The sequence below is a fragment of the Stenella coeruleoalba genome (assembly GCF_951394435.1).
Source record: "Stenella coeruleoalba genome assembly, chromosome: 9".
Classification (NCBI taxonomy): domain Eukaryota; kingdom Metazoa; phylum Chordata; class Mammalia; order Artiodactyla; family Delphinidae; genus Stenella; species Stenella coeruleoalba.
The window spans coordinates 33,422,837-33,436,248 of NC_137155.1; the positions used below are offsets into that span (position 1 = coordinate 33,422,837).

The window sequence follows — 13,412 nt, forward strand, 5'->3', positions numbered from 1 at the left end:
TCAGAACAGTTTACTATAGATCAGACCAGCGGATAGTAGGTAATAGCATTCAGATGAGAGTACTAAGACACTGCCCAACTTCTAATTTCTCCAAAGGGGAAAAAACTATTCTGGGTCTATTCTGAAGCCAAGCTTGGGGTTCTGAGAGAAAATGAATCAACACCTGCGGTATATACTCATTGGTTACTTTCCCAGATCATTTTCTCTCTCACAGAACTAAGAACACAAACTCATGTAATGTTATATGTCAATTATACAACAGTAAAAAAAGTTAAACATTTTTTTAAAAAAGAACACAACGTTTTCTAGTTTGGGAAGCTACTTCTCATCTTTCTTTCTTTTTTTTTTTTTTTTTTTACTTCTCATCTTTAAAAAGAAACTTCTGGCAGTTATCACTCAGTGCCAAGGTACTATCTTTTTCAGTGTTTTTGTTTGTTTGTTTTGTTTTGTTGTTGAAATGTCTACTTATGCTGACATCTCAAGAGCATCTGAGGTTTGAGAAGGAAATTTTTGAAACCCACAAAGCTACAGTTGTGACACTTAAAAGGTGAACACATCCAAATTATTTTCAAATGCTACCATTGATAAGAGAATTAACCTAATCTGATCAATCATGAGTGTTTCATAAAAACAAAAATTAATTCGATTTTATCCAATTGCACCCAGTTATGTCTTGGAATTGGCTAAATTTCATTAATTTCTGCCCTTCCCCATGCATACTGTAAATACATTAATGCATCCATCTACTAATTCATTCATTCAGTTCGAAATTCCATTATGTCATCTAGAAACTTTATTTCAACAGCACAGCTTTGTCTGAGGAGATATGGCAAAGTTGGATATAAAAATAGATGATCTCTCACCCTAAGAGTACCAGTAATGGCAAATGAAATAACACATTCAATTCCATTTTTGTAGTAATATGAGGTTCAAAACTGTTCTTTTGCTCCATTATCTCTTTTCTTCATTTACTTGTCCAACATGGAGCAAAATTCCCTTTTGTATTTTTTTTTTTTTTTGCGGTACGCGGGCCTCTCCCTGTTGTGACCTCTCCCGTTGCAGAGCACAGGCTCCAAACGCGCAGGCTCAGTGGCCATGGCTCACAGGCCCAGCCGCTCCGCGGCATGTGGGATCTTCCCGGACCGGGGCACGAACCCGCGTCCCCTGCATCGGCAGGCGAATTCTCAACCACTGCGCCACCACGGAAGCCCAAAATTACCTTTTTTCAATCCATTTTTCTTCTGGAGGGTTGAGAGAATATCAAAATGCTTTGCAAAATAAAAGGTTTATTTCCGCTACTATTATGAATGTGTAGAACTGCAAAACCTTTTCTAAATAAAGATGAAATATGATGGTCGTTGAAGGTGAAGCTGCATCTACTTTAATATGTAGTGGTTTATGATTCGTTATACTTAACTGAGAATAAAACCACATTCAGCCTTCAATCACAATTATCCATGATTGGCTCCATTAATTTCTAAAGGACTGAACCCAATTCTTGTAAATTATTCTGTGGCACTTTTGGATTTGTGCCTGAAAGCTCTGACCGTAGCAGGTTCCAAACTCAGTTCACCAGGCAAAACCAGCCTTGCGTAAAAGCAAGCAAATGATGGCCTTAGTGCTGTGATTGAAGAGAGACTAGCACAGCTCCTTGGCTCCAGAATATGGGCTGCCATCCTCATTTCCAAATATGCATTCTGAAAACATATAGATTGGGGAGTTTTTGCTAGTTTTTTTTTTTTTTTTAATGCTCACAAGAGGCATGGAACTTTGAGTCATTCACCAATCTATATATCTGTTTATCTTGGCTGCTTAGTCACAAGACGGAAGTCATTCTCTAGTAAGGATGAATCTTCATGGGCTATTCTTTCCTAATACCTCACTAATAATTTGGCCTTGAGCAAATAGGGGGCTACTCATTTAACTTTTTGAATAGGTAACACCTGTACATGGCTTAAAAATAAATAACCAAAAGTATTCAACGAAAAGTCTAGTCTCCTTTATCCAGCTGGCATCAGTTCTCCAGCCCACATAATCACAGCTACTCTATGTTTCTTACATGTTTTTCCAGAATTACCTTATGTGTGTAAGGGCAAATATGTACATAGATTATTAATATTTCTTGTCTTTTTATACAAAAAGTTTATTACATACACCATATTGCATCTTGCTTTTTTCATTTAACTATATATGGTAGAGAACTTTCCATATCAGTGTATAGAGAACATTCTCACGTTTTTAATAGATGCAGAGAAGTCCATTGAATTTAGTCAACTCTCTACTGACTGACCATTGAGATTGCTCCTCTTGTATTGTTGCTAACAATGCTAAAATAAATAATTTGACACTTAGATTGTTTTGCACACTTGCAGCTATATGTGATAAATTCTCAAATGCAGGATTACTGAGGCAAATGAGATATACAGATATGCTTGTATATGTGTGTGTATAATATATATGCATATATATATAAAATTTTGATAATTGTTGACAAGTTCTTCTCAGTAGAGTCTGTTTCAATCTGTCTTTCCACAAGCAATGTATGACAATCTGGTTATTTTTCCCAGTTTGTCACTTTAAACTTGTTCATAATTTTCTGCCATGTAGCAATTTTTTGCTTATTTTCTTGTTTTAATTTTTGAACAAATCAGTCTTTTATTTCATGGACTTTGTAACTTCAAAGTAATAAAATAATTCCTCTTCTAGTATTTTTATGATTTAGTTTTAAATTTAAATCATTAGTACATTAGGCTATTACCCTGTCATATAGTATAAAGTGTATATATCTAGTTTCACTTCTTTTTCCAGATGGATACACAGATGTCCAAACACCACTAACAAAATAGTCTGTTTTTTCATAAATGTTTAGAGATGACATTTTATTATATACTAAATTTCATATACATTCTATTTCTAGGTTTTATAATTCTTCTGTTCAGTTTTTCTGTTCATGTGTCAATGTCATTCTGTTTTAATTATTGAGAGTTTGTAATATGTTTTGATATCTGATGCTAACATTCACCCTCATTGCTCATCTTTTCCAGAGTTTTACTGACAAAGTTTAGGTATTCTTTTATATTAACTTTTGGATCATGTTTCCAGTTAAAAAATTGATCCTTTTGTTGTTTTTATTGAATTATGTTAAATTAACAAATTAGATTAGAAAGTACTAGCATATTTTTTATGTTAAAGCTTTTTATCCAAGATCATGTATTTTTCCATTTGTAAAAATATTCTATTACCTTATTTATTAGTGTTTTTAGGGTTTATTTTATTCATTAAAACTTGTATTATAAATGTATTTTTAAGAATTTTATTATTTCTTATTGAAAATGGGATTTCTTCCCTTACAGCCTCCAGTAGGATGTTGTTTGTCTACCTTAATTTATTAGTTTCCATATATTAATTTGTGCCTTGCTACCTTACTAAATCATCTTATTTTTTGTAGTGAATGTTAGAGTTGATTCTCTTGGAAATTTCATGAGTTAATCATACTGTCTGCAAACAATGATAGTTTTAACTCCTCTTTTCCAATTTTAATACCTTTAATTTCGTTCTACTATCCAATTGCATTGTCTAGTTATGTAGTAGCTCCATTCCAGTATTCAACAAAAGTAGTGATACTGGTCATACTGATTATGTACATGACTTATTGCTGCTGGTGTTGACCATGGTCACCTGGCTGAGGTAGTGTTTGTTAGATCTCTCCTCTGAGTTACTCTTTTTTCCCCCCTTTTCATATGATACTCTTTGGAAGGAAGTCTTTATGTGTGGAGCACACTTAGGGAGTGGACCACACCTCTCTGAGAGTGAGGTATCTACATAAAATATTTGGAATTTTTCTGCATAGATTTGTCTCTTCTCCATAGTTATTTATGTATTTATTTATCCAATCATTTATTTATATCAGTATGGCCCCATGAATATTTATTGTACTCATTGGTCACAATCTAATACTATTTTATTTATTTTGTTGCTCAAATTGTTCCAGCTTTAATCATTGGGAGCTCTTTCAATTGGCCTCTGTATCCCTCTGACAAACCTCAATCAGTGTGGGTTTTTTGTTTGTTTTTTGAGCATCTCCATACTTTCTGACACTATAGTATGCTCCTAGCCCACATCATATATTTTCTGCTGCATTCCAAGGAACACACATTTCTTTAAGGATTTGTGATTCCTTTTACTGGAGGACAGTTTTAGAAACCAAGAGCCGAGTGATAGGTGTGTTCTTTGCTACTAGTATCATTACATCTAGGCCCTCTCAGCTGACAGCAAGAAAATGTGTGTATACTAATGTGTATATTCACAGACCTATAAATAGTTCTACATGTAGCTATATTTATAAATATTAAGTTAAAAATTACTTCACACTGCTATCTACAATGCTAATCTGTTACCATATAGATCATTCTAGGCTGTTCCCCATGCTTATCTATAAACTCACGCTCCAATACTAAGAAACCTGTCTCCCACCGTCCATCATCCATTTAATATAATTGTTCAATTTTCGTATACATATATAGTAGGATCAGAATTGTTAATCAGTAACCCTGTAGGAAACAACTTTGTCCGACAGAGTATGGTGCTTATGTACAGTTTCTTTTGCCTTTACTTACTCAGGTCAGTATCTTTTCCCTCACCTCCTTCAGGGAAACCATTTCATACATTCATTGTTATACCATAGATTGCTTTGTCACATTCTGCATTCCATCCTGTGATTCCATGACCCTCAAAATGATTTTTTAAATTTGCGTGCATTAAGGTTTATTCTTTGTGCTGTGAAGTTCTGTGAGTTTTGACAAATGTGTAGTGTCATGTAACCGTAATTACAATGTAATACAGAAGAGTTTCACTGCCTTAAAAATATCCCCTAGTCACCTATTCAATTTCCTCTACCTTGCCCCAAACGCTGGAAACTACTGAGCTTTTCACTGTCTCTTTTGTTTACTTTTTTCAGGATGTCATATAATTGGAATCATATGGTATGCAGACTTTTTAGACTGGCTTTTTTCATTTAGCAGTATACATTTAAATTTCATACATGTCTTTGAGTATCTTGATACCTCATTTATTTTTTATCACTGAATAGTATTTCATTGTATGGATATACCTGGTTTATCCGTTCACCTATTGAAGGACACCTTGGTTGCTTCCAGTTTTTGTCAGTGATGAACAAAACTGCTATAACGTGGCAAATTAGATAGGTAAATACCTGAAGGCACAATTGTTAGATCATATGGAAAGACTATGTTTAGCTTTGTAAGACTGCCATGCGGTCTTCCAAAGTAGCTGTACCATTTTCCACTCCTATAAGGAATGAATGAAAATTTCCATTGTTCCACACTACCAGCAACTGATATTTCCAGTTTATTTTAAATTTTAGTTATTCTAATAGCTGTGTAGTGGTATTTCATTGTTGTTTAAATTCATGAGTTTTTAAACAATAAATGATGGCGAATATCTTTCCATATGTACCATCCTTAGATCTTCTTTGGACAGATGTCTGTTAAGATCTTTTCCCCAAGTGTTAATTCAGTTTTTTGGTTTTTATTGTTGATCATGTTTTTATTTCAACCTATTCCCTTGAAGTATTTTTCCAATGATGATTATTTGCATCAGTTTCTTTATTATGCCTATTTTCTTAATTCCCAACACAAAATTAGTCAGATTCTTCCGGATAATAGTGTATCATGCTCAATTCTAGATCTAGTTAACTAAAAGAAAACACAGAAAATTTAGGGAAGATTAGGATTTCTATTAAGAGAAAAATCTATCAGCAATGACGAAAGACACTGGGTAGAATAAGCTTAAAAATTATGAAAGAGTGCTCTCTGTTTCTGTGAACCATTAGAGACCAAACAGCCCTGACACTTTGAACTTATGTTACGAACAAGGACTTTGTGTTTCTCCCTTGAAGAGCACTTTATTTGGCTTCATATTTGTTGGTATCTCACTGAGAGTAATTAAGGGGAATATCACTGCTTCAATGAAGAGCTCTAAAATGAGTAGGCCTGCTGGCAAAGCACAGGTGAACATATTGAGTGCAATTCCAGACCATGAGAGCACATTGGAGTCACCTGTGAAGATTAAAATATTGATGCCTGAGTCCCAGCCTGGAGATCCTGATTCTTAATTGGCCAGGGAATCAGGAATTTTAAAAGCTAATAAGCAGCCAGGTTTGAGAATCACTGCCCTCGTCCATCTTGATAAACTTGATAAACTTTCCTCATTTTACACATATAAAATTGATAAACTTGATAAACTTGATAAACTTTCCTCATTTTACACATATAATTGATACTGATACTGGAGTCACTAGAGAAATGGGATCCCAAAAGAAAAGAAGCCCATGACAGAGAGGACATCCTTAGGAGTCTAGCCAGGTGTCATGTAAGAAAGTCAAAATCATATCAGCACAGTATCAGGAAGACTATGAACTACTTTGGCATACTAGCATTTTGTGAGCTAAACTACAAAATAATCCTGTTAGACTTCAGTTATTATTCTTTAATAGGTGATTGAAGTAGAGTAAAAATATTCAAGAACTGGTGGTAACAAAACAAATCATCAAACTTTTAATCCAGGTACAAGGAGAAATATACCATTTTAATCAGAGAGATTTCTTTTGAATCAATTTCTCAACACTTATTATTTTTTGTGTGTTTTCCTAATAGTTTTTCTATATGTTTTAAAGAAACTGATTAATTTTGATGAAACTGTATAAATCAGTAAATGTTACCAAAGCATTAAGTTGAATTTGTGGTTCATCTCATTATCTTGAAGGGGAAAAAAGTACCATTTCTATTTTCAAATGTGTATATCTTCTGTAATTGGCTAGTGAATTTCAGTGAAAATTAATTCCCCTGAGGTGGTTAAATGTTACGTGAGAAAAATTTTAATAAGCTGTCTCAAAATAAGATTGGCCCACTGTCTTTCATAATCCCATCTGCCCAGCACTTTCTTGTTCTCCTAGCCAGCTGATAGAACCATTGCTTTTATCTGCTTCCATTACAACCATGATTCCCAAATTTTCCATTACATAATTTAAATAGAAATTCTACAATAGCCTTTTTTCTCTTAGTCCTTTCGCAAAATAAGCTTCTTGGACAGAAAGAAATAGTAATAAGGAAGTCATTAACTAGCATCTAGGTCAGGGCTGAAGGAGAAAGAGAGAGAGAGAGAGAGACATTGAGAGAAAGGGAAAACCAGTAAGGAAAGAGGTTTTCATTCATTTTAGGAAAGTTTTAACAAATCTTTTCCTCTTTACCTAGCAGAGTGTCTCTCCCTCTCTCTATTCTCCCTATTATTAGAGAAATTGAATACATTCACCTATGTTCTGATTGCTTTACATTACTGAAATTATTTACACCTACTTATTTTATAGTTTCACTTTATTTCCATTCATTTTTCAAGCTTTCCTGACATCTGTTGGTTCAATCTTTATTGTCGTTGTTGTATTTTTTTCTCCTTTTATTTTTCTGGTCTTTGATATTTTAATGCACAAATTCAAACTTCTACTTCTCTATCGATATCTGGCACATTAGTGCCTCCAGTACTCTGCCAAATGATACAAGAATCTTAGAACATTTTACTTACATGCTCTTTAACTCTAACCCACCATCTCTCATGCCAACATCACCTGGGATATTCATTCTAAACTGATATTATTTTTTCTAATCAATACATTTCTATTTAAAATATTTCCTGTTTTGCTTTATTTTGTGCTCTTGCTACTTACTATATTTCTTTCTTAACTCATGTCTTCCCCTGTTTGTTTTCCTGAAGAACAACTTCTAGTTCTTTTAAGAGCTTCTAATTCTTTTAGACACTGTCATGTGAAATAATGTTTTGAAGCCTGTATTAGTTTCCTATTGCTGCTAGAACAAATTACCATAAACTTAGTGGCTTAAAATAACAGAAATTTATTCTGTCACAGTGCTGGGAGGCAGAAGTCTAAAATGGGTCTGCAGGGCTGCATTCTTTCTGGAGGCTCCAGGGGAGAATCCCATTTCCTTACCTTTCCAGTTTACAGAGGCCACCTACATCGTTTGCCTCATGGCTCTCTCCCCCCATCTTCAAAGCCAGCAGTGTAGCCTCTTCAAATATCTTTGTCTCTGTGTCTTCATATAACTTTCTTTTGACCTTCTTGTGTTCCTCTTAAGGGACCTATGATTACATTCAGCACCTACCTGATCCTACATTTAGCACAATGATCTCCTCATCTTGAGCTTCTTAATTTAATCACAACTGCCCAAGGCTTTTTTGCCATATAAGGTAACATTCATGGATTCTGGGGATTAGGATGTGTGTATATTGGGAGCCATTATTCAGCCTACCAGAGTTCTTTTGCCCAAATGAGCAATTCTCTTTGTAATCTCTTGTGTAAATGAGAGATTGGCTGTATGTACAGCACAAATTCAAGTTTTTCTTTCAAAATCTTGTATTTTATCTTAATATCTTCTTTTAGGCTGTTAGTGTGAAAGGTGGAGTCATCCTGTTGAGGAATTGATTTTACTGTTAACAGTGATTATCTTTGGTGCATCAAGTCTTCAAATTCCATTAATGGAGGGCTGTGGTTACCTGAACTTTTTCAGTGTCAGTGCCTCACCCTCAGCTTTCCGTTGTCCCTGCTCACTTCTAGAAAAGTTATCAGTCTGTAGTTTATTCACTTTTTCTTACTGTTAAGGTGGTATTGCTTTAGCCTTTCTACGTCCTAAGCAACAGCAGAAGGCTCCATGGACCTTTCATTAAGAAAATCCACTCCAAATTTAGAATGCTATGTCCATAACAGCTCCATTTCATTCTACAATGAGGCACAGCCTAGAATGCTATGTCCATAACAGCTCCATTTCATTCTACAATGAGGCACAGCCTTAGTTATCTATTGAATTTAATCTAAATTGAAATCAAACAAATTCCACTTGGAGGACTTAACTAGTTTTATTGCATGGTTGCCCTTGATGCCCTATCATTAGATTGCTTCATTTATATAACTTCCTAGTAAGAGCAAAGCAAATAATTCTCCCTGGATTAAAATTAAAATTAAGCAAATAATTCTCCCCACCTTCTCAGGTATAATATAAAATTATATTTTCTCATGTAAAATTGTATACCTAATTCAGGATAGAGACAGAGATATAGATATCCAGCTATCAGTTTTACTTTTTTTTTTTTAACTAATTTGTTTTTCACTTGTTTCATAATTTCTGTAATGTGGGTCATCGTTCTGCATCCTGGATAAAGTTATGTTGAACAAAAATAGTATCTTGAAATACTATAACAGACTCCTTATATAGTAAGGTACACTTAATTTTAGACTGTGATGCAATCAACTAATCTTATAATTACTTTTATTACAACAAAAATTAACAAATGGCAAGGGTAAAGAGTGCAATTGTAGATGATGAAGTGTCATTGAATGCTTATGGCCGGATCTGCTAGCATAATGCAGTCTGCACTAACACTGAAAAATCCTTTTGAAAAGCATTCCCATTACATTATTAGAAATAAATTAACTTAGACACTTAAGCCTGAGATTTTATGTATGATCTGTGACCTTGATGTGTGACCTTGAGTAAGTCACTAAACCTGTCTGGACCGCTCGTTTCCCATCTTTTAAGATCCTTTGTGGTGCTATGACTTGGGGTAAAGTTAGCCAATAAAATAAGAGATTATTTACTGCTTTTTTGTGCTTCTTTTACTCTTTTCTGTAAACTGTGATGACTAAACTCAAGCCGGGATCCCTTAAAGCCTCCTCAGAATTGCATAATTTTGTATACTTCCCATTACATGGGTCTGTTTTTTCTCATGTTAGTTTTCTCTAAGGAGTGTGGATTTTGGATACCCAGCAGAAGTATTTACACTGCAGGCCTGCTTGAGAGTGGAAAAACATTGTTGGATTCCCTTCCTACTCTACCTTCCCCCTCCCCAAATTTCTTAGAGGTACAATAGGAAGAAGCAATTTTATTGCACTTAGTTTTTCCAACCAAGTGAATGGACAGTTAGCTTGGAGAGCTCTGCTTATGGTCCTGAGGTCCCCTTGGGCTTTGTTGTGAATAAATAATGTCAATGTTTATAGATTTCAAAAAGATCCAAGGAACACAAAACTGCACTGCTTTCAAATTATTTCAAGAATGAGTTCTGGGTGAATGGACTTTCAGGGTGAATAATGGGTTAGTCAGGGAAGCAGGAGTAAGACATGCTGAATCTTTGATTTGGAGCTTGGAAGCACTGAGAGGCACGGAACTGGTCCAAACTGGAATGACTTGAGCATAACTTTGAAAGGTCTGAGATGGGATCAGTAAGAAAGAGTCCATATGAGGACAAGATCATCTAGACTTAGAACACAGAGAGGGGTGAGAAGTAGTCACTCAGAAGTTGCTTTTTAAGGCTTCTGAAAATTCTGCATGTATTTACATTTTATAAAGTTCTGAGTTTCTATCTGCTCATGGTTTTATGGTATGAAAATTATTCTGTTAGATCTATTTATATAGTATGTCAACACTTTGTCTGTTATATACTTTCTGAATATAATCCCAATTTTATTTTTTGCCTTTGAGAGTTATGGTATTTTTTACTAACAAAATTATAACTGTATGTGTTAGTATTTGTAAGTATTTTCCGTTTTGGTCTGTGACTTTGCTGCTATGTTTAGAAAATCCTTCCCACTTCTCTAAAATCATATAAATCTTTTACTTTATCATCTCCTACCACATTTTTTTTTATACATTTAAATGTTCAAACTGCTTTGTAGGCATTTGGTGTATGATGTTAGATGATGAAGATTAACAAATTGTCCCAATTACGTTTATTAAATAAATAGTTCTGATCTTTTCCCCATAAATTTGAAAGGTCATCTATATTATATACCAAATTCTTATATATCTTTGTGGTCCCTTATCTGTCTTGCTGCATCATTGCTTGCTTTATAATCATTTTGTTCCCCTGTATGGAAAGTTCCCTGTGAAGGTAAATTTTTATTACCTATTATTTTTATTTTTTTTTTCATTTTATTTTTTTTTATTTTTTGTCTTTTACCTATTATTTTTAATCAAATTTTGTTGGTGCTTCCCACAAGCATATTACTTATTTCAGATAATCCTTAGAGTATTTTGATGTGTATATTTTAAAATCTATTCATGTGTAAAATACTCAGTTAAAACCACTTATATTATTAGTTCTGACTTGAGATAGCAACGTTTAAAAGAAAAATCAAATGAAAACAAGCTTAACCATATTCAGTTTTCTTTGCTAATCTGAAAGCCCTTATTAATGAGTTTATTATTTTACTTATATGGTTTACTTCCAGCAAAAATATGCACAAATGGCCCTAAACGTTTCTCTCCAAATTAAACAATTTACCCCTTTCTGATAACCAAAATGTGTAATAGTGTGGAACTGGTAGACGATTTCATGCAGCTGCTTTTGCAAAGCAATTATGTCACCAATGTACTTATTTACAAGCAATTACATACCACTGATAGCTTCATCCTGTTGTGTTCTTCTGACATTTCTGGTAGAATGAGGAGGCAGCTATTTTACCTGACACAGTTTGAGAGGTACAAAGAATATCTCTACACAAAAAACACCTCCCTTTCTGATGCCTTCTCTTCCTCTAGCAGAGCCCACTTATTTCTAATTACTTAGTATGAAGGAATGTACCATACAGCCATACTAAAGAATGTATCATACCGGTTTTCTCCCGAGAAAATAGGAAGGGATAAGAAGACAGTGAAAGTAGACAGGAGGAACAAAACTCTAAATTCATCTACTTCATCCTTTTGCCTGGCGGTAAAACAGGTTCAAGTTGTGCTTAAATTCCACAATCACCTATATCAACTTTGCACAAAACTTTCATTAGAGTTTGCATTTTTATCCCTTACTATTCTAAAATCAGGTATTTTCCTTTTCAGCTTTTGATGGGAATGTAAAATTTTCAAGTTTCCCTGGAGAAAGTGTCATGAGTGAACTGTAAACTAAAAACTAGGAGTTCTCTTATCTTTGGATATGAAATAATTGTTATTCTTTTCCTTTTCAGTTTCTTCTTTGTGGCATATGTGGAATATTGTGCGCCAAAAAAAAATCTGGACTTGTCGTAAGTTTTTGCCTTGTTTGTATTGTGCATTGAAGTGTTTGAAATGTAAGAATTCAAAAAGGGAAATGATGACTAGCCAACTTTCATATCCTGAATGTTACTCATTTAGGATAAAAAGAAGACTGACAAATAAATCCTGGCTTTTTTCTTTTCAAAGAAAACCATCAAGATTATTATAGACTATGACAAAAGAAAGGAGAAGCTTTGATATACTCTTTAAATACATGAATCTGCAACCCTTAATGACCGCTGTGATGGCAGTCTCCACTTTTCGTTTATAGATTCCCAGACACTCACAAGAATCCTTCATTGAGCTGAAAAAGACAGAGCTTGAGTTCATGGGAAATTTAACTGTTTAGATATGGAACTGGGCCTAAAGATTACTAGCCTTGACTGTGAAGTTAATTTTGCAAAGCAGCAAAACAGCTGTGTTGTTATAGTTGTAGTTAATTCCCAAAGTTTTTTTATTTTATTTTATTTTATGACTGTGAATGCAAATGTAAGCGTTCTCAGAAGTTTTATGGTACTGCTGTGGGTTTTGGGGGTTGTGGAATACACTCCCAGTTCACTCTGATATTGGCTGGAGGAGGATTTCTGTGTGCTGCAGTGTGGATTCCCTACTGTCTTTCATGACATTTTTTGAGAGTTAGAAAGTAGGAAAAAGCATGTTTATTTTTTTGAGGACAATAGGAAATATCACAGACCTTTATAAGTTGGCAAAATATATTGTACAGGGACCCTAGAAAGTGGTCTTTGAGACTGAAAAAAGGAGAAGGGGACCAGGATACCAGGGAAGGGGAAGTATTGCAGTCATTTGTTCAACTCCTTTTTCTAATCACAGTTTTCTTTGTGAGAATACCTATTGCGACAAAAAGGGTGAAGCCCCCATTGCTTTAGATATGTGAGATGTAATTTTAAAAAATTACATTAAGGGAAACCTTTGGATAAAAATTTTTTTGGAGGCTTGTAATTTGCATTTGTGATTCTCCCATCACTCTTTACTATGGTTTGCTTTCTTTCTACGCTTTTCCTCTAGCAAAACTCTTCATGGCTATATAGTAACAATTTCTTGGAACATGGATGAAAGAAAAGGAAAGGAATAAAGGAGAGAAGGAACAAAAGAAGGAAAGAAGGAAAGAAAGGGGGAGGGAGGGAGGGGAAGTAATGAAAAGGGAGGGAGAGGAGAGGGAGAAAGGAGGAAGGGCGAGGGGTGGGCCGGGGAGGGGAGACATCTAAGTCAGTCTGGGCTGCTGTAACAAGGTACCATAGACTGGGTGGCTTACAAACAACAGAAATTTATTTCTCACAGTTCTGGAGG

At 34.6% G+C, this 13,412-nt stretch overlaps 1 protein-coding gene across 4 annotated transcripts in view; it reads left to right on the forward strand.

Annotated features, from left to right (window-relative positions):
* Positions 1 to 13,412, forward strand: part of TMEM196 (transmembrane protein 196) — a 301,366-nt gene that overhangs the window by 262,339 nt on the left and 25,615 nt on the right. For all 4 annotated transcript variants that reach the window (XR_013829718.1, XR_013829719.1, XR_013829720.1 and 1 more), the window contains one exon: positions 12,038 to 12,094. Coding sequence is in view for 1 of the 4 variants with exons in the window: in XM_079931368.1 (XP_079787494.1) it covers positions 12,038 to 12,094 (57 nt within the window). In the remaining 3 variants the exon portion in view is untranslated. The remainder of the gene's footprint in view (positions 1 to 12,037; positions 12,095 to 13,412) is intronic.